The 23,121-nt window shown below is 51.6% G+C and overlaps 1 protein-coding gene across 4 annotated transcripts in view; it reads right to left on the minus strand.

Moving 5' to 3' along the window:
* Positions 1 to 11,324: 11,324 nt before the first annotated feature.
* COL11A2 (collagen type XI alpha 2 chain) overlaps positions 11,325 to 23,121 on the minus strand; it is a 29,939-nt gene continuing 18,142 nt past the window's right edge. For all 4 annotated transcript variants that reach the window (XM_074348466.1, XM_074348469.1, XM_074348468.1 and 1 more), the window contains 35 exons: positions 22,907 to 22,960; positions 22,774 to 22,818; positions 22,634 to 22,687; positions 22,471 to 22,515; positions 22,273 to 22,326; positions 22,118 to 22,171; positions 21,842 to 21,895; positions 21,320 to 21,427; positions 21,084 to 21,173; positions 20,851 to 20,904; positions 20,512 to 20,619; positions 20,274 to 20,381; positions 20,081 to 20,134; positions 19,925 to 19,978; positions 19,635 to 19,742; positions 19,346 to 19,399; positions 19,034 to 19,087; positions 18,762 to 18,815; positions 18,555 to 18,608; positions 18,104 to 18,211; positions 17,660 to 17,713; positions 17,439 to 17,492; positions 17,269 to 17,322; positions 16,672 to 16,725; positions 16,311 to 16,418; positions 16,167 to 16,220; positions 15,970 to 16,023; positions 15,648 to 15,755; positions 15,470 to 15,523; positions 15,125 to 15,160; positions 14,871 to 14,924; positions 14,488 to 14,755; positions 13,835 to 13,947; positions 13,233 to 13,439; positions 11,325 to 12,443 (listed from right to left, as the gene is read on the minus strand). In XM_074348466.1, coding sequence (XP_074204567.1) covers positions 12,303 to 12,443; positions 13,233 to 13,439; positions 13,835 to 13,947; positions 14,488 to 14,755; positions 14,871 to 14,924; positions 15,125 to 15,160; positions 15,470 to 15,523; positions 15,648 to 15,755; positions 15,970 to 16,023; positions 16,167 to 16,220; positions 16,311 to 16,418; positions 16,672 to 16,725; positions 17,269 to 17,322; positions 17,439 to 17,492; positions 17,660 to 17,713; positions 18,104 to 18,211; positions 18,555 to 18,608; positions 18,762 to 18,815; positions 19,034 to 19,087; positions 19,346 to 19,399; positions 19,635 to 19,742; positions 19,925 to 19,978; positions 20,081 to 20,134; positions 20,274 to 20,381; positions 20,512 to 20,619; positions 20,851 to 20,904; positions 21,084 to 21,173; positions 21,320 to 21,427; positions 21,842 to 21,895; positions 22,118 to 22,171; positions 22,273 to 22,326; positions 22,471 to 22,515; positions 22,634 to 22,687; positions 22,774 to 22,818; positions 22,907 to 22,960 — 2,781 coding nt within the window. In that variant the 3' untranslated portion in view covers positions 11,325 to 12,302. The remainder of the gene's footprint in view (positions 12,444 to 13,232; positions 13,440 to 13,834; positions 13,948 to 14,487; positions 14,756 to 14,870; positions 14,925 to 15,124; positions 15,161 to 15,469; positions 15,524 to 15,647; positions 15,756 to 15,969; positions 16,024 to 16,166; positions 16,221 to 16,310; positions 16,419 to 16,671; positions 16,726 to 17,268; positions 17,323 to 17,438; positions 17,493 to 17,659; positions 17,714 to 18,103; positions 18,212 to 18,554; positions 18,609 to 18,761; positions 18,816 to 19,033; positions 19,088 to 19,345; positions 19,400 to 19,634; positions 19,743 to 19,924; positions 19,979 to 20,080; positions 20,135 to 20,273; positions 20,382 to 20,511; positions 20,620 to 20,850; positions 20,905 to 21,083; positions 21,174 to 21,319; positions 21,428 to 21,841; positions 21,896 to 22,117; positions 22,172 to 22,272; positions 22,327 to 22,470; positions 22,516 to 22,633; positions 22,688 to 22,773; positions 22,819 to 22,906; positions 22,961 to 23,121) is intronic.

Consider the following 23,121-nt stretch of genomic DNA (forward strand, 5'->3'; position numbering starts at 1 on the left):
GATCCATTCTCTTTATTGAATAGGAGGGCAACTGGTAGTGAATGTCCTAAAATTTGCTTTATTTCATTGTAGATGCCCAAATTCGTGTTGCACTCTTACCAGTGCCGGGTGGAACCATTTCTCCTAGTAATCCCAGACAGAACAGACACTGAGCCTGGATTTTGCCTCTGAAATTCATACAGGACTAGTACAGCATGGTAATTATTAAGAATATGGTTTCCAAGTTTAAAAATCAACATAAGATCATAATTATAAATAACAGGTATAAGAGCATAACATATTATAGCATTCTTTTTATATTATTATTTGCATCAAATTATAGAAGCAGGCTTGTCCTATAACTCCGTGTTCATTACATCACCACAAACTCTCTCCCTTTTGAGCCATCCAATGGGATGCACATCTCCAGTTTCCAAAAAGTCAAAGATACGTGTATATCAGCTTTTTCAGATATAGGCCTGCTTTTAGAATACAGTTTTTTTTTATGATTTTTATAAATCATTTTAATTGATGTTTGAGGCTAAGACAGAAGTCATATTTGCTTTGGTCATTTTGTGGTATGGTGTGTCACTTAAGTCTGAATTTAATATAATAGTAATCAGGAAAAATTCTAATTCCTGTAATATTGATAGATTATAATATCAGTTTTCAAAAACAGCAAGGCCTAAGCCTTAAACCAAGCTTAAAGCATTTCTCTTTTTTAACTGTCCTTCTTGCGTGTGACTCTGGGAAATCATTTTGATGAATATGTTCATAGATTATGACTCTAAGTCAGTTTTGGTGATTCTATGTATTATGAGATACCAAACCCAAATGCGGGGCTGTGTTGGGGGTCACCAAGACCAGCTCAGTTTAGATCATTCACTAAGAGGACTCACGGGACTCATTACGTAGCTGTACACACGGCTATGATTAATTACAGCAAAGGAAGCAAAGCAAAATCAGCTAAGGGAAAAGGCACGTGAAAAACTCGGAGAAAACAGGTGCAAGCTTCCAAGGGTCCTCTCCCATCGGAGCCGCAGGACTCGCTCAGTTCCTCCAGCAACGAGTTGTGACAACACGTGTGAATTACATCAGCCAGGAAAGCCCAGAGGAGACTCGGCACTCAGGGTTTTTCGTGGGGACTGGTCTCGCGGGCACCCTCTGCACAAACCAAAGTTCCAGACTCCCAGAAAGAAAGCAGGTGTTCAGCATAAACCATATTGTTTGTTCAGACAGCTCAGGCACATTCTTAATCAGCTCTGGGAATGGTGGGAACCCTCCCAAAATCCAAGTTCCTAGATGCCAGCCAGGGGCCAGCCTTGTAAGCAGGCCTTTCAAAGGAAGGTGGTCAGGACTGCTATGTTAACTCTGTTCTGCACAGGGGCAAACCATCCTTTTTTTTTTTTTTTTTTTTTTAATGGAGGTACTGGGGATTGAACCCAGGACCTTGTGCATGCTAAGCATGTGCTCTGCCACTGAGCTATATCCTACCCCTCGCCCACCCCACAAACCATCCATTTTGTTGACAATTTCCAAGATAACATGAGTATCCATGTTTTCAAAGAAAAGCATAGATTGATCAGAAAACTCTTTTAAATCTAAGTTTTCTGGAAACATTGATTATTGCAGAAGACCTAGAGCTAAATTCATATAATTGTTTTTCATTATTATTACAATTATGTGAAATTATTATTACAAACGTTTTATGAGTCCTATTAGCATTTGAGCAGTTTTTGAAAAGCTGAAGTTACAAAGTAAGGATGCACGTGAAAGCATTCTGTTCTGTGAAAGGTTTATTTTTTGCTCAATGGCATGAGAAATTACGCATGCTTTCTATTCTGTGGTGTTTCTAGGAAAGATTAGAGGTAGCCCATCTCTCAGTGCCCCAAATGAGAAAGAGAAGTTGTAATTCGCTACATCCACTCTTAATCATCTCAGGAAAAAGAGAGAGGCAGCCCACTTTGTGCCCAAGGAATTTCACAACCAAGGAGTTTGACAATGAATGATCCTCTCACTGACTGCACTGCTTAAGATGAGAGAGGCTTCACCATTTGGGATTTTGAGAAGAAAGAAACAAACCTTGTCAGCAGAGAACTATAAAACCAGTTTATAATGCGTAATAATGAGTCATAATTGAAAGGAACTTAGTTTATAAACCATTTTCACTGTTATCTTAAGAGTCCTGAACATTTCACTCTCTGCTTGTAAAGCCGAACTGATAGTTAATTCAGGGTTTGATAAAAAGAAGAAAGTCTCCCTGATTTTCTGTTTGGCCAAGAATTCCCCCTAATGTGATGTCATCATAACACTGTCATAAAGCCGTGAGTTAATTCAGAATTTTAATCCTCGAGTCAGCTTTTGTAGTCTGCCCTCTTCGGGGTAGAGGACTGTCATAAGGAAATAAAGAAGGTAAATGATTTAGTACTTCTTTACTTTCCCTTTTTTATTGGACAACTGTAAGGAATTAAAACTGTGGGGTGTTTTTTAATTCTTATGAGAAATGTTGTAAGATTTTTGAGGAGTCAGATTATCCATGGCAAAGAATCTGAGTTTTAAGTGTTCTTTAAAGCTAGGGAATGTTAAATAGGGCCCCATCTCCACCTAGTGGCCAACAGTGGTATTTAGACTTGGAACAAGAAATAAGGATTTGTCAATAATTTGGGGTATTCTTAATGAAAACATTAGAGAAAAGGTGAGGCATATAAAAATCAAAATAAGTATGGCCAAATGTAGAGTTTTGCGGTTTGGCTTAGCGGTGCCTTTGGCAGCACCCCTGAAAATATGCTTATCGTGCTTTGCTGCCAAACCCCAAATATATTTTAAAATAATTGAATATAAAGAAACATACCAACAGAAGGCAACCCTTCAAAATTAACTTTGAGAAGAAGAAGGTCCACGTAAGCAGAGTCCTCATATCTATAAAAGAAGTGCGATCATCAGAAACAGCCCAACAGAACTTTCTGCTCTGATGGAAACGTTTATATCTGAGCTGCCCAATACAGAAGCCACTGGTCGTATGTATTCTTTTTTAATGTTTATTGAAGTGTAGTTGATTTACAGTGTTAGTTTCACGTGTACAGCAGTGATTTCAGTTATACATACACATACATATATATTTTTTCTTTTCAGATTCTTTTCCATTATATGTTATTACAAGAAGTTGAGTATAGTTCCCTGTGCTATACAGTAGGTCCTTGTTGTTTATCTATTTTATATATTGTAACACGTGTGTGTTAATCCCTGACCCCTAACTTATTCCTCCCCGACCTTCCCCCTTTGGTAACCATAGTTTGTTTTCTATGTCCGAGGCCACCTGTACTCTTAGCGCTGAATATACCAGAGGCTGGTGCAACTAAGGAGCTGAAATTCCATTTAATTCTAAATTAGTTAAATTTAAAGTATTGAATGTGACTGGTGGCTACCATATTGGATGGGCAGAATAAAGCTTACGATCTTTTTCTAAAAAACTGTAGGCCCTCTCTTAGCAGCTTTTAATGGAGGTAGATCCATCTGTAGGATAAGCTGGTAGGGAATCGAAAAATGAAAAAGAATTTGATAAGCCAGTGAAGATAGAAGGTAAGTCTTGTCTAGTCATGGATCATTAAATCTGGGGATAGCAGAATATCAAAAACAAAATAGGCCCACCAGCAACTTAATAAAATTACAAGAGAGGTTTAAAAAGCGTCAAAAATCGTCCAGTTCTAGCAGATACAGAAGCTACAGCCACAGCAATAATCTTGGCAAACTCTCAAAGCCAGTTTGAAAGGGCTAGGAATCACTAAGACAAAACTTGAAGAACACATTTCTCTTAGTATGTACAGGAAGGGGGCACCTCAACACACCTGCACTGGTTCACCCTCTGAGTTTAAAGAGCTTTGCCCTAAAGATCACGTCAGATCTTCTCATAGGACAGCACAGATAGCTCCAGTGTCCTTCCCTCCAGATCTGTTACAGTATTCGATCTGTCTGGAAACACTATGTATGCTGTATTAAAATACTTTGGGCGCAGGACAATGTGGCAGAATTCTAGGAACTTTGGGATACAGGCTCAACGGCAACTTTTAATTAGGGAACTTAATCTATTAAGAGGGCTCTTTGACTACTGGCGCTTTCAGAGGAGAAAGTACCTAAGGGAATAGGTTGTGATAACATTAAAGGAGATTACGGAAAACCAAAAATGTTTCTATGGTGATTTCACCTGCCCCCTGGGTATGTTACTTGAATTTACTACTGCAATTCTGGGAAATGGAAACGCTCCCACTTTGAACCTTGGGATTCTACTTCCCCACCAAAAAATGTAAGTATGAAACAGTGCCAAGTCTCTAGTAGAGTATGTAAAATAACAATTATGATAAAATCGTTGGAGAAACGTGACATAATCCATCTCACCAAAAGAACTCTTTAACAACTCATTTTGGCCAGTAAAACGGTAGGTGAATCTCGGAAGTTAATTGTGAATTATAGTAGTATTAAGAATAACAGCTAATTCTTTTTTTTAGAGAGATTTAAAAACATTTTGTGTGTGAGGGGGGAGGGAGGTAATTACGTTTATTTGTTTATTTACTTTGTTTTTAGAGGAGATACTGGGGATTGAAACCAGGACCTCATACATGCCAAGCATGCACTCTATCACTTTGAGCTATACCCTCCCCCTAATTCTTAATATTACTCAGCCATAGAAAAGAGTGAAATATTGCCATCTGCAGAACATGGATGGATCTAGAGAATATTATACTTAGTGAAGTAAGTCAGACAGAGAAAGACCAGTACTATATGATATCACTTATATGTGGAATCTGGAAAATAATACAAATGAATTTATATGGAAAACAGAAACAGACTCACAGACATAAAAAAACAAACATATGGTTGACAAAGGCGGGGGGAAGGAGGGAAGGACAAATTAGAAGTATGATACAAACCATTATACATAAAAAAGGTAAGCAACAAGGATTTACTGTATAGCACAGAGAATTATATTCAATATCTTATAATAACCTACAATGGAATATAACCTGAAAAAATATATAACTGAATCACTTTGCTATACCCCTGAAACTAACACATATTGTAAATCAACTATACTTCAATAGAATTGTTTAAAAAGAATAGTAGCTAATTCTTAAATAGTACTTACTAGATGCCAGTGACTGTTCTAAGAATTTATATATACTTAACTCATCTAATTATTAAAAAAAATGTGGTTAGCACTGTACCTGATATCATTTCCTCAGTAAAAGATCTTTCTAAATCAGTCCTTGATTAGCATGTTTGCATCCATCTGACTGATGCATTCTTTTCAATACTAATAAACTATGTTCACCACCTGCTTGCTTTCACTGGCTACCCCTATATTTATTATACTACCACAGTAAATTCTTCCATCCAAGGGCATAATCCAATAAAACAGAATTTAAACAGATGACCTAAATCCAATTCATATATTAAAATTGTTTATTACACTAATGACATGTTTCCATGAGTGATTTGAAAACAATTATGCCTATGAGGAACTTTATGGGGGTGGTAGAAATAGCCTTTATCTTGATTGTGGTAGTGATTACACAATGAATATATTTGTCACAATTCAGAACAGTACAGCTAAGAAGGATGAATTTTATTGTGTGTAAACCATATCTCAGCAAACCTGATATTTAAAAAAGCAACTGCACCCAAAAACTCTGTCTTCCCTTATTGATTTTATGATTAAAAAGGAATGAACCATAAAGTCATAACAATTTCAGTAAATTTGGGGGGAGAAAAATTCTGCCCAAGATCCAGCAAAAAGCCATTGCCCTTGAAACTCCCTTCCCAAAACAAGAACAGAAGTTAATTGGCATGTTTGCATTCTGAAAACAGCACATCCCACATTATATTAAACTCGGATCTCTCCATCAGATTACTGAAAATGGAGCCAAATTCATATGGATCTTTAAACAGCAAGATGCCTTAGAGCTGTGCTGTCTGATATGGTAGCCACGAGCTACATGTGGCTGTTTAGATACATTAAAATTCAATACAATTTAAAATTAAGTTCTTGAGGTGCGCTAACCACATTTCAAGTGCTTGAGAGCCACACGTGGATGGTTGCTGCCATACTGGGTTGCACAGATGTAGAATATTTCCATCGTCACAGAAAATTCTATTGGCCAGCACTGCTCTAGGGGCCAAATAGGTATACAGACCACGAGGGGTCAAGGGTTTGAGTATTAAATATGTAACTGTGTGTCTCTGAAAATTCAACTGGCCGGCATTTCTAATTAAAATCATCTTGACATGATACAAATTGTAGGTATTCTACTGATACTCCAGCAAGGTCAATGCCCTTCTCAGACACCCAGAGGCAGGCATAGCAATGGAGGTAACTCGCAGTGGCATCACACAGGAACTTGTGCTGCTGTGACATAGACACAGGCTCTGGGGGCCTGTAACAGTCTGCAGAAACTTCAAGCAACCCCGAGCGGGAGGTCTGCCAGCCAAACAGAATAGCCTATTTGCTTTTAAATTTCTGCTGAGTGCTTTGCCTACAGCTGTTGGTTTTTAGGCCACCACTAGTGGGTAGATTCTATTGGAACCCCCTCCCATCAGAGCAAAAATATAAACCATTGATTTTTATAGAAACTATGAGACTGCTTTATTGGTAAAAGCAGCCACTGCAGAATTCCCCCCATTTCTGGATCTTTCTCAAGAAGTTGTTTAGAGACACAGCACACAGAGACTTGTTCCCCAATATCCATACTCCCACAACACCTTAATAGAACTTTCCATTTGATTTGGGCACGCAGACTTCCAGAACAAGTACTAGTTTCCCATCCTCCTTTCCAGTTACGTGTGATCCCCAGCCATAGAAAGCTGGTTCTCAGGGAAACTGTGGACCCCAGAGCTGAGCCAAGCACATTGGCTCTCCAGGAATCTGAACAGCAGAGCCCAGAGACGTCGAGATTGTGCACGGAGAACCAGAGTGGGGTCTGCGGCCACCACTCAGTACTTGTGGCTCCAGAGACCAAGTCCATGAAGCCTTGAGCTCTTCCCTAACGAGTCAACCCTTCCTTCAAATCCTAAGTACCTCAAGATTTTTATAATAAATTTCCCTGGGGCTTAAGCTGTTCTGAATCAGGTTTTACTGTTTGTAACAAAAAGAAACCTAAGAAGTAGGGGGGTCTTGACAGCAATAAGATCAGAAATGGACAGGGTTGCTGTGCACCTGAAACTAACACAATATTGTAAATCAACTATATGTCCATTAAAAAAAGAAGTATACAGAGGAGCAGGGCACCCCAGACACCAGTGTGTCAGCAGTAACCAAGGCAAGGAGTTGGAACTAAGGCAACATGGCCAGTTACCCTCCCTTCCCTTTCCAATGCAAAGGCTGTCATTAAAGGGAGAATTATTCCCTTACAGACCAAGTACTATCCCATTTTGCGGGTGAGAAAACTGATACTCATTAAATAAGCAGCCCAGCTGGAAGCAAAGCACCACAGCTAAATGAAGAAGAAGCCCTTGTTAGGAATACAGCGAGAACTCCTGCCAGCTAACGTCAGTACTGCCCTCAGCCCTGTCTGCTCAGCCCTACCCAACCTAGGCCATCAACTGCTACAGACTTTTCCGTCTGGCTGCCTCTGTCACCAGGCTCCAATTAAATGCAGTACTACTTCCCATCTTCTCCCTAACCCTAGTATCTCTGAAAATGTTTCTTAGTTTTTAGCTTTTATTTGTTTCTGTAGATTTTCAATTCTGAAAAGTAAGGGAAATACTGAGGTATTAGTAAAAATGACCACAACTGAAAAGTTGCAGAATTATAAAAAATCCCTACCAACACTAGGAATAAGGTGTTCCTTATTTTGTAAGAAGAACTGGACCACTGCCTGAATAGCCCACACCCTGGGGAGACATGAACACAATGTAGGACTAGATCTTCATGACCCACATACTTTGGCCCAAATCTCTATGGAGTCCAAAGCCTTTATAGATGAAGTGGTGAGACCTGGAACGTGACCTTTACACCAGCTGCCATAGTATCCAGCACGGCTTTAATCTGTTTGCTTTGGAAAACCACTCATCTTGGGAATAAAAGATCTTGAAGGACGAAGTAAGATGTTACTACCAGAGAGGCCAGAGCAAAGTACACAAATGCGTCGCTGCGCTCCCGCTGACTGAGGGCAGGTGGCTCTGTGGGCTGGCTCTCACTGCGGCTGATCTTACCATCCTGGCTTTAGGGCAGTGCCTCCATAGGTGTCCCTGGTCTTCACTCAAGGACTAGCAGGACACACCTTCCCTACTGAGACTGCAATCTGCTGGCAGTGCCAGTTTCTGTGAAACAACTCCGAAGATGAGAAAAAAGCTAACAGAAAGCCCCAGTGCAAGCACCCAGGGATGACCTCTGCTCACTTCAACAGGTCTACGTTGAGAAACACGAACATTGGCATCTGAACTGCACAGTTGGTCATGAAGAAGTTAGGATATGGCCTTAATGCTCCCTGCTGACCACACCAAACTTGCAGGATTAGGAGCTTCATAACCACAAAGCAGCCACCTCCTACTACACAGGAGCTTTCTTTCTGAAGCAGCTAGAGACTTACTTAGACCCACTCCCTTCCCCAGCTCATCTCCACCCCTACTTGCCCTGGTCCATTTAGAAACTACAAATCCCATGCAGCATAGCATGCAACATAGCCAAGAGAGGGAGAAAACAGAGACACATAGCCCATGGCTTTCTGGGATGTGTAGTACTTCCAAGTACAGTTATCTAAGTGGTCCAAATTTTACAAGTTTTTTTTTTTGAGGGTGAGGGTAATTAGGTTTATTTATTTATTATTACTTTTTTAATGGGGGCACTGGGGATTGAACCCAGGACCTCCTGCATGCCAAGCATACATTGTACCACTGAGCTATACCCTCCTTGCCACAAGCTGATTTTTGACCATAAGTCACAGATGCCGAAAGTATCAGCTAGAGGGCGAGAGGGACCCCATCCCCACAGCCTTCAGGCTATAATCTCACTGCCTTCCTCACTTCAAGTCCTCCCCCTCCTAAGCCTCCCAACCTGTTGTTGGCTGTGTGCCTGTGTCTAGGGCCTTCACATCCTGCTCCGATCTGGGTGGGGCCTTGCCGGCACACAACTCCATCACATCACTTACCTTTTCAAACACCATCAATGGTTCAAGTTAAATTCCTTTGAGAGGCAGCCAAGACATGTCAGGACACAGCCTCTCCCACAAGAATATAAGTTTGGGCCCAATCACACCCAAAGTAGCTCCCCAAATCTCTGCCTTCCTCTCCTTTATCTCCTCCTTACCACATCTAGAAACCTCCACTGCCCACAAGCCACTGGAGCCACTGCCAGCACCCACATGTCCAGATGCCAGGACATTTGCACAACCCACGCCCAGTCCTACCCCCAAAACTTTCATCTCTGGGCGCTGTCCTTAAACTCCTCTCATCTTTCCTTACAGCCAGGCCCAAGCTTGCCAGAGGGGCAGGAGAAGTCCCACTGCGAGAAGGCTGTGGTCCTGGCCTTCTCAGCTGCGACTTGGAACAGAAGTGCTCATAAAACTGTTATATGGGGTTGCTTGGCATACTAAATAGGCTTTTGTGGATTGGTCCTGGGGGCCTAACCACCATGTATAAATGTTATTTGAGTAAATGCATGGCATTGTTTCCACGGAGAAAAGCCCTCTGAGCTCAGAGTATCTGATCAAAAGTGACCTTTGGGGACACTCCCCTTTTGTGCTCTGAAAGCGACCTCTGTGGGTTTGGCTCCAACTGCTGAGAGAGCTCTGGAGAAACCTCAGCTCTGGGCCGGCTTGGCCGGGAGCGGGTGCGGGCGGAGCAGAATGCGGCGCGTCTGTTTAGGTTTGATCTTCCCTTCCGCTGAGGCCTGGCAGGTAGGGAGAGGGATGTCTGAAGCGACTGAGACACAGGGGAGGGCATGAGTGATGCCAGAAACCCCGTGCATCGCCTGAACCCAAATAGACGAGGCGCAGGAGCTTCCGTTCCATTCAGCCTCTTCCCAGGTTGGGGGAGTGGGAGTGAGGGTTCAGTGGGTGACGGAGGAGGGACGGTGGTTTGAGGATGTCTTAGGGACCCGAATCACTCCGGCTGCCCTTCGGGCGAGGTCTTGGCACCGACACCAGAGGGCAGCAGAGGCAGAGAGATGCGCAGAGCCGGAGGCGCCGGCGCGCGGAAAAAAGATTTTCACCTGCGATGGGTTTTCCTGCCCGCCCGCCTACGCGAGGCTGGGCTTCTAGATCCCCACAGAAGAGCTCCCTGGGATCGAGACTGCGTTAGCTCCAATACTCCAGGGTTCCAAGATTGAGGCTTTGTCCTTGGGGACCGGCACGATCAAGGCGGCGCCCTCGGGGATCTGGATCCGCCCGGAGGAAGAAGTACGGGGAGCTGGAGCTGCCTACCCGGCGCTGCCTACTGGGACTCCGGGTCCCGGGCGCAAGTGAGCCCTTCCCCGGCCCGCCCCCGGGGGTCTGTGGCCGAGAAACCCAGACACACACACGTGCACACGCTCGTACATCCGTTCCTCCACTGCGCCTGCAGCCAGGCACCCAGCAAGGAAAGGGGCATAGCGACGCGGAGGAGGCCCTGAAGTAAGTTTTAGTTTCCTGCCAGGACGTGTGGGAGCCAGGATGTGCTGTGTGAGGATGGGAAGCGCCAGGAGCTGCGGGAGGCCGGCTAGTGATGCCCGGCTGTGTGGCCAGCCCTGAACAGAAGGGACACCTGACCCAGAGCTGCTAAATAAGCCCTGAGAAGGGCCGCTGGGGGCGCGGCATGGAGTTGGAGGAGACTGGGCGAGGACTGTGAATCTAGACTCGGCACAAACCCTGGAATGATGTAGACACTAATGCGCACAAGCAAGATGAACCCTGGCGGAATCCCTGGTTTTTTATGACACGACATGAAAGCCTGTACCAAAGACACAGGTGCAGCGTTGTCGTGGAAGTGAGCCTCAGTTCCCGCATTGCAGAGTTCAGACTAGGCATCTAAGGCTCCTTCCCACCTTGAGGTCCCTAAAGACTGGGGGCGGGGTTGTGTTTGAGGTGAAATCAAGGAAGGCAGGCACACCCTCACACAGAGCCAGTCCAGCACCAGCGTCAGGCAGAGCCCTGGGACCCCACCTGGTGTCATGGGGGTTCTGTTTGAGATGCTGAACTTGTCAGCCAGGCATTATGAACTCTCTCTGCACCCTGACACCCCAGCTGGACAGGCCTTCCAGCCAATAGGGATTAAGCCATCCATTTATGGTAACAGCTCAGCCAGGAAGATGAGGTGTTGTCGGATGAGGGTTGGGGGGATTGAAATAACAACACAAGCACCACACACATACACCCCAGGAGGAGACAATCACATTTTTTAACCATCTGTCAGAATGGACGCAGGTCATAGTGCTAGACAAGGTCCTGGGAGTCCCTTCCATCCGTATGCCACACATTAACCCTTTAGTTGCAGGATCGGGGAAGGTAAGGGGGTGCCCAAGGGAGGGATGGGGTGGCCGGGATGGCAGTGGGAAATCCCGAGGGCTCGGGGCCATGGCAAATTCCTGGCTAAGATGGAAGAATCTCAATATTTCAACAGTCCGCTGAACACGGGCCCTGCACACACCCCTTGCTATTCCATTTCTCCCCTGGGGGAGTGGCCTGGTCCCCAGGGAGCAGGCACTTCATGCAAGCCCCAGACCAAGTGAAAGACAGCAGGTATGTGAGTCAGGGAGCCCCACCCTGGGCAGAGAGGCAGAGCCCTGAGGCAAAGGAGACCATATATTCCAAGGTTCACAGTGGGTACTGCAGGTGGGGTGTGAGAAGGTGGAGTTCGGCCTCCAACCCCCCACAGTCGCTGAGGAAGCCCTGAGGCAAGGATGAGGGTGCCAGGGCTCACCCCAGGAGAGCCCTGTCTCCAAAGTCCATTGGTTTTCATTGGCAATTCTCTCTTTATCTTTTTTGTCATTTTGTTTTCCACTCTTTAAATAATATAATTACTTTTTAAATACAAAATACACAGTGTCCTTTCTCTTCTCTTCCACTTGTTTGGGGTGATTGGGAGGTATATTTTAAATAAGGGTCTCTCAGCTGTCTATCAGGGCACAGGCTCCAGGTGGGAGGGCCCCAAGCCCCAGGTGAGCCCCCCTCCCCTGGGGTGTCTCAGTACCCGCCTCACCCCTCCCCTGGACTGCCCCTGACTGGAGGCTCTCGGTGCCCTGGCCCAAGGTCCCCTGGATGGTAAGGAGCCCTCCTGCGAGGTGGCACAGAACTGATGCTGTGGGATTCCAGGTGGGCCTGGTTTCGACGGACAGGGTCAGACAGAGGAGAAGGTTCCTAGCCCATGAAGCATACAGGCCCCAGCAGCACCCCTCCCCGCCTTGGGGGGGCCCCCAGATCTGAGAAGGAGGCATCCAGCACAGGCAGCTGCTCCAGCACAGGTGTTCGAACCTCTAGCACCGTCCGGCCTTGCAGAGTCTTGAGGGGGAGACACAAGAGAGAGGGAGGGAGGGGTGAGTGTGGTGGAGGCACCCACTGCCCACGGACTCCCCAGCCTCAGGCCCAGGCTATCCTCTTCTCTGAGTGCCCTGAGATGCTGTTTCCCTAATCCATGTCACGAGTTCAGACCTTGCCAAATTTTCTTCCTAAAATTTCTTCCAGAGAGTCAGGATTGGGAAAGCTGGGAAGGCTCTGTGTGTGTGTGTGTGTGTGTGTGTGCGCGCGCGCGCGTGCATGGGTACACCACACTCCTGAGCTGGTCCGTACAGCTTTAGGTTTGTCTTTGAGATTATCCATCGGTAGTGGCTTTGTGAGTCTTTGTGGCTCCACGGGGATGTGTGTATGTATGTTTGTGGGTGTAACCAGGTGATAATAGCCAACAGGATTCTGCATGTGTGGGTACCTGTGTGACCCTGTCCAGGAGACTCTGGGACTGTATGTACGGATTGGGGGTGTCTGTGTGCCCCTGTGCCTCCATGGGGAGGGGCAGTGTTTACACCCATGTGCCTCTGCTGGGCAACCTGTGTAAATGTGTTAGGAGCCTGCATGACTCACTCTGGGTGACACTGCCCTGTGCACACAGGTGAAACCCACCTTCCATCCTTCCTGCCCCGCCTCGCCCCTGTCTGAGCTCCTGAAGGCATATCTGACACCAGGAAACTGAACTCCTCCTGCTAGTCGCCGGTGCACCTGCCCAAAGGGTCTTCCCGCCGCCTTCTTCCAGCCTAAGTCTGGGACCCGCCCTCCCCAGCTCTCCCTAGTTCCCACCTGACAGCCGTCTCTGAATTCCTTGACGTAGGGGCTGGTCTCTGGGCTCAGCTCGTCTTCATTGGCCCCGCGGAGCTTCAGGGGCCCATCCCGGGCCTCCCCAGAGCACGGGTAGGAGACGTTCTGGTGGGCGGAGACGCTGAGCAGCCGCAGGAAGGTGAGTTGGACCACGCCCACCGGGGAGCCTTCTGAGTCCACGTAAGAGAACTGCCAGAAGAGAGGGCTGCGGTCAGGGGCGGAGACAGGCCTGCGGAGCGTCTGCAGAAGCGAGCCGGCTGAGCCAAGGTCACGAGCAGGGAATGGGTGGGAGGAAAGCGCTGGGGGAGGAGGGGTGGCGGGGGGGGGGGGTGATGAAGGACCAGAGTAGGAGCCAGAGGGTAAACAAAAGGCAATCTTTTGTCTTGGGTTGTCAAGGGAAGGAGACAAAGTGAGCATCGAAAGACTGGTGAGAAGGAAAGGAAGAGGAGTCAAGGAATGAAGAAGGGTCAGCAGGCTCTGCAGGGCAAGGGCCAGGGTACCTGTCACACAAACCCAGAAACCACTAGGCCCCGATGTGCTCCATTGTGGGGCAGGAGAGAGGGCAGTCAGGGACCAGCGCTCACCTGTGTGACATCATCCCTGGGCGTCACACAGGTTTCCCCTCCTGCTGTAAAATTGCAGAAAACCCGGAAGGCGTCCCGAGCACAGCCCTGGTTGGGGTCGACCCAGTACTCTCCTGTTGAGTGATGGAGAAAGAAGGGTCAGGGCCCCAGAGGTCTCGGACCCCATGCTCCCACTTCCCTCCCACTGCTCTAAGCAGCGTCCTCACACGCTCCCAGTCCTCTGTCCTCCCACTGCCCACCCTACTTCGGTTTCCCTCCTCCCCTTATGCCCCTGCCCCATCTCTGACACCCCACCCCCGAGGAGCACCCCCAGGCTCCTGACTGGAGGAGGTAGGCGCACCGACCCCCTCATACTGATACAACGTGTGGTTGTAGGTTTGCACACATGTTCATGTGGGTAAATGCAAGCATGTGTGTACATGTGTATATGTTTATCTAATCCTGTAGACACTGGGCTGATAATGAGCTGATAAGCCTGGTGGGACCATATCAGTTGCTAAATATTGAAATTTCTGATCTGGCTGGTAAAGAGCTGCTGCTCCAGCCCCTCACCCCTCACCCCTACCCCAACACCTTCCCCAATACTCCTCTGGCCTCCACCCTGCTTGTTCCTGTCCATGCTGCTGTTAACATGTCGTGTGCCCGACACTGACCATCGGGCAGCTCTGGGTGACAGAGCTTCAGGTCCTGGCAGGTGCGAGCGGGGCTGTCCTGGGTCCCTGTCGGACGCCTCATCTGCTCAATTTCCTCCCGCAGGGAGTCGAGTGAGCCAAAGATCTCCTCCAGCCCCCCAGGACTGCCTGGGGCCCCCCCAGTTGGCATGGCCTCATCTTCCTGCATCAGGCGGCTTCCGTCCACTGAGCGCCGAGTCTTCTTGGGCATCTGGATGGGCAGGGGCTGGATCACCTCGCCTGGGGGCCCCTGGGTGGAGGGACAGGTAGAGAAGGCAAGAGATGAGGTCAGTACGAGGGAGAAGCAGAGAAACACCTGGACAGAGAGGGCCCATCAGAGAAGCTGGCCCTGATGTGTGACTCACCGGGTGTCCTGGAGGGCCCTGGACGCCCTTCTCTCCCTTGGGTCCAGCTGGGCCCTGCCAAAGGAGTCAGTGAGGTCAGGGAGGGGTCATGAGGTCAAGCAGGCAATCAAGGTCACAAAAGGGTGAAATCAGGCTCCAGGCTCGGAATGAGGGGCTCTGCTGGGGGCAGGGGAGAGTAGGTTTGCCCTGGAGAGACAGTGTCAAGTCCAGCTGGGGGGAGGGGCAGAGGGCAGAGCTAGCTGGGGGACACTCACTGTGGCTCCTTTGGCTCCTTTGGGGCCAGCAGGTCCCTGTGAAATGAGGAATAAGAAAGAGATGGTCACCATAGGGGAGGTCAGAACACGGAGGAAGGGAGAGGCAAGGTCATGAGTCCACAGGATCCTGGGGCCACCAGAGGAGGGGCAGGCATGAGGGAACAGGGGGACATTCAGGAGGCCCTGTGGGACTGGGGTAGAAACACTGCAGGTGTAAGAACATATGGGGGACACTGGGGCCTATGCTTGTTAGGCTGGTGGTTGCCATGGAAGCCACTGGGGGATTATGGAGGGGAGAGCAGTAGGGTTTAGGGGATTTAGTGGAGGAACAGATGGGGTACTCACAGGGAGGCCGGGGGGCCCTCCGGGACCAATAGGGCCAGATGCTCCTGGGATGCCCTAGTAAGGGGAGGGGGCTGGTTCAACTGGGTCTTCCTCCTCTCCCCCTCCCCTACCCCATAGATGAGTCTCCACCCCCCATCCTCCCACCCCCAGACCTCCCAGGACCACGCCCTCTACTCACAGTCTCTCCCTTTTGTCCAGTGGAGCCCTGAGGGCCAGGAAGTCCTCGATCACCCTTCTCTCCCTGCTCCCCAGGGGGGCCAATCAGTCCAATGAGACCTGGGTGACCCTGGAAAAGGGGACAGGTGGTGAGGGGGATGCAGGGGGGAGACACGTGGATGGGGAGGAGAACCACAGGGGTCAGAGCCCAGAAGACAAGAGAGGCGTCAGGCACAGGTCTGAGGAAAGAGGGGGTGCTGTGTGAAGACTCCTGAAGAGCACGGGGTTCCCCCAAATGTTTCAGGGGTGAGGGGAGAGAGACCTGGCCACATGCTGTCACTCACCTTCTCTCCCTTGGCCCCAGCATCGCCCCGGAGGCCAGGAAGCCCTGGAGGTCCCTGTGGGGAGATAGGAGGTCACTCTTTTCAGGGAAAGGTGGGACCAAGCTCTCCCCCTCACCATGTCCCACTTCCTCCAGGGCTCCAGCTCGATGCACACTGCCCCAGGGGGACCCCACCCTACCCAGTCCATAGTCACTCACCACAGGACCTGGAGGTCCGGCCTGGCCTGTGGCCCCAGGACGGCCTTGCTGACCCTGTAGATTTGAGGGGACCACAGAGGTCAGGGAGTGTCCCCACACCACGCGTCTCCCACCTTGGCTAAGCCTCTTTGCGCCACAACTTACCACTGAGCCTGGGAGCCCCCTCAGACCATCAGGACCAGGTTTTCCTGCTGGGCCTGCAGGACCCACGGAGCCTGTCTTCCCCGGGGCACCCACAGCACCAGGATCCCCCTGAAGCACAAAAGAACCGTGTCTTGAAGGGCAGAGGAGCAGGTGTGGGTCGGGGCAGGGGGTCCAAGGTGGATGGGGTGAGGAGGGGAGAGTCAAACCCTGGGGCCCCTGGGGCAGGAATAAGTACAGGGAGTCCCACTCCCACAGGGGGCTCGATGTGGAGAAGGTGGAGCTGGGGTAGGCATATGGAGACAGGGATGTGAGGATCAAGAAGGGTGGGAACGCGAGGAACCTAGGGTGGCCTCTCCCTCACCTTGGCCCCCTTCTCCCCTTGTCGCCCCTCAGGACCAGGTGTGCCAGCAGGACCCTGCAGGTGGAGGCAGCAGTAATAGTCAGGCTCACCCCCTCCCCCTTCCTGTCCTCTTGGTGCACACACACACACACACACACACACCCCTCCGTGCACGCACAGGCACAATCCCAGAGGCCAACTCACAGATGTGAGAGCTGGTACAGCGGTACCAGCTATTAAAATGCTGGCTAGCTCTGTGCATTTGGTGAAGAGCCTCTTGTCAACACACCGCCTAGGACCTCACCTCCTACCCAGCAACCAAAGGGTTAATCCCTGGCCCAGCAGGGGTCCCCAGGATAGCCAGTCCCTTCCCTCAGTGTCCATCCTGATTGGTCAATACACACCACCACCCCTGGCAAGAACACAGAAAACTTACAGAACATACCAAAATATACACAGCACAGGTACAAACACACATGGTCACGCACATAACGCACCTCACCCAAGGACAACCTGGACACCAGGCATCTCCCTACCCGCCCACCTGCCATTGCCCCAACCTCCATCCAGCCTGCCCCAGGACTGCCTCTCAAGGTCCCAGGTGTCCACCTCGCTTACCCGCTTTCCAAGTGGTCCAGGAGGTCCATTCTCCCCAGTGGGACCAGGGGACCCCTGTGGAGGGAGCAATAGGGGTGGGTGAGGATCCCCTGGGGAGTGGGGCACAGAAGAGGGAGAATGGGTCTGAAGGCCTGGGCTCAGTAGTGAGAGAGGGGACACCGGTCACTCACAGGCTGTCCTGGCTCTCCGTCCTCTCCACGGTCACCCTTAGCACCATCCTGGCCCTGCAGGGATGAAGCAAGGTCAGAGGGGGGCCCCTGACCTGGTTGGCATCACCCCCAAAGCTGCCAATCCTCCCATCCCTCCACCTGCCCTGCCATACCCCCGGTTCCCACATGCATGCCCATCAGAGAACCTCATTGTACCCTTCCCCTCCCTGTGTTAGACTCACCCGAGGTCCACTTTCTCCAGGAGGACCAGGGTCACCAGGAAAACCAACAGGACCCTAATCCAGAGGGAAATCAAGGTCAGGGTCACAGCCCCCTAAGCCCACCCAGAGCCAAAACAAACCCCCACAGGCACAGGCCACACTCTCCCCCTCTACAGGCAGTGCCCACCTGCACCACCCAAGGAAGAGGGTTCCCTGCACCCCCTTTCCCCACCTCATACACTGCATGCTGTGTAATGCTTTCAGGTCCTTAACTAGAGAGCTTTTTCTCCTTTTCTCTCTCTCGTATCCTAGACCCCATACATCCCTCCCAGGAGACCTCATTCCCAAAGCCTATTTCCCAGGTATTCCCCACACTCTCGGGCTCCCCAAACTCCAAGATCCTCACACTCACACACACCCGTATTCCCAGGTCTCCCATTCACAGGGCCCTCCTCACAAACTCACAGGGTTCCCTTTGGGGCCATCATCGCCGGTGGGGCCTTTAGGCCCTGGTGGTCCCGCCTCTCCTGGCTGCCCTGACTCTCCTTTCTCCCCACGCTCCCCGCGTGGACCCTGGAGGATGAGTGGAGGGTACAGATGGTCCCAAAGGGGTCTTGAAAATCAAGGATGCAGCCCCTGCCTCCAAGACACCTTCAGCCTCCCCCTCACCTCCTCAGTGACATTGGGGTGCACACAGAAAGTCAAGCCCATAGCGGGAATCCCTGGCCCCTCTTTCCTTCAAGGAAAGAGGGGGCAGGGCTCCCTCAGATCCAGGGACCAGGTGTCACAGAGAATGGCTGGGAGCAGACTCCTGGGCTTTGGAGGAGTTCCAGCTCCAGGAGGTCAGAGGAAAAGTGGGAGTGGGATTGAGGGGGTGAAGGGGGTTGGAGAGTGGGGCTTCAGAGCTACTACTCACCTTGACACCTGGCTCGCCCTGGACTCCAGGAGATCCTGACTCTCCTGGCTCCCCCTGCAAGGAGACAGGGGGTCAAAAACCTCCTCCCCCTCAACAAAATCCTGATACTCTCCCATTTCACTCCCCTTTGACTCTGCCCCACCAAAACTGGCAGAAGTCCAACCCTCATTCCCCGACCCAAACCATCCATTTGTCCTTTCCTAGTACCTTCTCTCCAGGGGGACCCAGGTTCCCAACACCTCCTGGGGGACCTTGTGGACCCTGGAGGAGGAACAGAAACAGGAATCATTGCTTAGGGGAGGAGGTACCCTGCCGACGGGCAGAGCCTGAATGAGGGCCTGAGGTCACGGACAGTGGGAGGCCTTCCCAGGGTCCAGCAGCTTCCCGTGGCCCCTGAGGTGAGAGTTTATAGTCTGAGGAAAGTGAAGCAGAGGACTGACCACATTTATCTGAAGGGACAAGGGGCTGAGAGGACTCACATCAGCTCCATTGGGTCCAGCTGGGCCTCGAGGTCCTGGGGGGCCGGGTGGTCCCTGGAGAGAAACAGACACAGGGATATGGAGAAGGGAAGTGGGAGGAGACAGATGGATGCACATGAACAGCGGAGGGTTGGGGGAGGCAGAGGTTCCTGAGCGAAGGGGACAGCCAGGCCAAGGAACAGCAAGCATGCAGGCTGCTGTGGGGTCAGTAGCAGTGGACTTTTGGGGTGGGGGATAGATGGGCAGGAGGGTGGCTAGTAGGTGGGGCTGGAATCAGTAGGGGTCACGCTCCATCAATGGGGTCACACTCACCATAGGGCCCACGTCTCCTGTTTCTCCCTTCTCTCCTGAGGGGCCTGGCAAACCCTGCACGGGTATACACAGCACAGACCCAGGTGACCAAACCACCTTAAGCACAGCCCTAGGCAGATGGACACCCCAGTTCCGTCCCCCTCAGATCCCACATGCCCCCCACCTCCCCAGTCCTCTGCCCCCATCTCCCCAGTCCTCATCAGCAGGGAGCTGGCGGCTGGTGGGAGGCCCAGGCAGACATCAACTCCATTGTGACCCCACCGCTCAGCCCGTCTCCACCCCAACTCACCTGTAGACCAATGGGTCCTGGGGGCCCATTGAATCCTCTTGTTCCTTCATCACCTTTGGCTCCAAAATGCCCCTGGGGACCCCGAGCTCCAGGCTCCCCATCTGCTCCCTGAGGTGGGAGGAGGGCAGGGACAAGGACATGGAGATGGTCATGGGTCAGGTGTTTTCTAGCTACAAACCCCACACAGAGCCAGGCACCAGGCCAAGAGTCCCCAACTCCCACCCCCAAGCCCAAGGGCAGAGGGGAACTGAGGGCAGAGCAGAGGCTGCGGATGGCGCACCAGCACTCACCGCTGCTCCGGGCTGCCCCACAGGACCGAGGGGTCCAGGGGGTCCAGGAGGGCCCTAGAGGAGAAAGAAGAGTCAGAGGTACCGAGACAAGGGGAGAGACAAAGTGAGAATGAGGTTAAAGGCCAGAGGTGAGAAGTCAGAGGAGTGGACACTTACATGTTCACCCTTGTTCCCTTTAGTGCCCTTCTGTCCAGGGTCTCCCACCTCACCCTGGGAGGAGAAGGCAGGTGAGATATTAGAGAAAGGAGGGGGTGGGCTGGGGAGAATGAGACAGGGATCGGGGACCATGACCAGATCAGAGATCTCATCCAGAAAGAAGATGGAGGCATAGGTCTGTGGGTTTCCTCACCTTGTCTCCATCCTCTCCTGCCACACCTGGGGGTCCAGCAGGACCAGGAAGCCCCACCGGACCCTGAACCCCATCACGGCCAGTTGGACCAATGGGGCCCTTCTCACCCTGTGGGAAATGAAGAAAGAAGTCATGACCTAGAGATGGCCCTCACCCTCAAACAGCCCTACAGAAAACCCTCCGTAACCCATCAGCTCACAGGCCCCTCCCAGGTATCTTCCCTGGGACCCACACTTACCGGGACACCTTTCTCTCCTGCAGCTCCAGGGGGGCCCTGAGGTCCTGGGCGCCCTGGGGGGCCAATGGGTCCTCCAGATCCTGCTGAACCTCGCTCCCCAGGGGAGCCCTGAGACAGGAGATGGAGTCAGACCCTCAAGGAGCCCACAGCCTACCCATGCCAGCAGACCCCTGACCATGGGTCCCAGGGGAATAGCCCCAAATCAGGTGCATCATGACGGACCCTGGACTCCCTCTGCCCAGTCCCACAGCCCTGCCTAAATCCAGATGCCCCTCTCCATCCTCCCTCACCCATCCTCTTTCCTCATTCCCCTCTGCCTTTCAGGGACCCTGGACTCACTGCAGGGCCAGGGGGACCAGCCGGACCTTCATTCCCTTTCAAACCAGCTCCACCCTATGAACCAGAGGTTGGAGACAACAGACATGAGACAGGAAGGTGGGACACCACAGGCATGGGGTCCAGGAGACATGCAGGGAAGGATGAAGGTCGGGGAGATGGGAGTGGGGGTGACGATGAGGGGTGCCAGGATGCAGGGTGACTTGTTACAGGCAGTCAGGTGGGGTCACACTCACGGCAGTGCCAGGGAGGCCTCTTTCTCCTGGGAAGCCCCTTAGACCAGCAGGACCATCCTTCCCTGGGGCCCCAGGGGGACCAGGGTCACCCTAAAAGGAAACAAAAGTGATGAACCACAGCATGCTCCCAAACCAAGCAGAAAGATCTCAGCCCCCCTCAAATCCCCAACTGCCTGTTTCCTTCAGCACCCCAACCCTGGTCCCCCAAGTTCCCCTCTGCCGAGCCCCTTACTGACCTTTGTTCCTTCTTTTCCAGCTGTCCCAGTCAGTCCCTGCTCTCCAGGGGGGCCGGGCGGTCCTGGGTGACCTCTCTCCCCCATGGGCCCAGTTTCTCCTGCAGCTCCCTGGGAAAGAGGCAGAGACTCCAATCTCAGACCCTCCACCTCACTCTGGCCACCTTAAAATACCCCTCTAGAACCCCTTTATGTCTGCCCCAAAGCTCCTGGGGGCTTCCTGGGTTTCTCCTAGGCCTCTGTTCTGGTTTTAATTCCCCAGTGTGGAGTAGTAGCTACACCACCTTGCTTCCCTGCTGGGGAAACTCCTCTTTTCCAAGATGCGAGAAGATGAGAACTGGTCCAGGAAACAGTCTGATATTTGGGATCCCTGCTCCAAATCCCAGCCCCCACCATTCACCCAGCCCCAGGGCTCCAGGTCAGGCAAAGGAGAGGCAGGGGCATGTGATTGGGAAAAGGGAAAAGAGAGAGGCAGATAGACTAACTCCAGGGCCTGGAGACCTTCTCTCCAGCGGGCACACGTACCTGGGGTCCCACCACTCCTGGGGGGCCGGGGGGGCCAGTCTTCCCTTGGAAACCCTGAGGGAAGAAGAGAGGAGAGGCCCTCAGAACACATGGTCAAGCGTGGACGCTGGGTGCTGGCTCTCAGGGTCCCAGGGTAAGGGCAGGGTCACCACCCAGTCCTTGGCTGTGGTCTGAGCAGTGCCAGGATGCTCTCCACTCTGCCAGGAGAACTTTCCTGGCAGGCCTTCTGGACAGCTCTGGAGCTGGAGGGTCTGAGAGCCCAGGGGTATCACTTACCACTTCTCCTCTCTGGCCTGGATGTCCTGGCAGCCCGTCCTTCCCAGGGGGACCCTGGAAGGAGTTCAGATGTCAGATGAACTCCCAGTTGGGAAGGGGGATGGGGAAAAGGACTCACAGAACCAAGGCGGATCAGAGGTCATAGGTCAGCTTACCGGAGGTCCCTTGGGGCCAGGAAATCCGTTGGGGCCCTGAGGTCCAGGGAGACCCTAGAGACAGAGCTGAGTTGAGTTAAGAGAATGGGGAGGGGCACTGGGCAGGGGACACAGCCTCCTCCCTGAGGTGAGAGGGAGCTGGCTCCACTTGGGCTCCCTGGGGAGCTCTGGGGGACAGGAGGCTCAAGCCACACTCACCCTCTCTCCAGGGGGCCCATGGGGGCCATCACCGCCCGATGTTCCCTGTGGGGGAAACAGAGAATGGGAGGAGCCACCTTCTAGCTGTCTCCAAGGCCGGAGGAGTTGAGCAGCACTGGGCTACGAGGCGGATGGAGAATGGAGCCCGGCCAAGCCCACTAACCTTAGCTCCAGACTTCCCAGTGGCACCTCGGGGTCCCCGCTGGCCCCGTGGACCCTAGAGAAAGGAGAAGGGAGTTGCCAGAAAAACCCCAAGGCACCCTTTTGCATCTTGAGCTGCATGTCTCTCCCCGCTGTACTCACCGTGGGGCCCCGCTCTCCCCGAGGCCCTGATTTCCCTGACAGGCCCTGGGGAATGAAGCAGAGACAACACATTACCCAAGGGCCCCTACAGAGCCACCCCTCCCTGTGCACCCCTTCTCTTCCCCCAGCTTACCCGGGCTCCCTTCTCTCCACTGGCTCCAGGAAAACCAGGAAATCCCAGGGACCCCTGGTGAGGATGAAGAGGAGAAAACTTGAGAAGTCATGAAAGGGGAGGGCCTAAGAAGGGCGCAGGGGGTCAGGAGAGGTGATGGAGGCAGTGGTGTGGGAGACCCAAGCCCTGCCAATAACTAGGTGTCCTTGGACAAACCCTGGTGCTTTCTGGGCCTC

The sequence above is a fragment of the Camelus bactrianus genome, chromosome 20 (genome assembly GCF_048773025.1).
Source record: "Camelus bactrianus isolate YW-2024 breed Bactrian camel chromosome 20, ASM4877302v1, whole genome shotgun sequence".
In the NCBI taxonomy this organism is placed as follows: Eukaryota; Metazoa; Chordata; class Mammalia; order Artiodactyla; family Camelidae; genus Camelus; species Camelus bactrianus.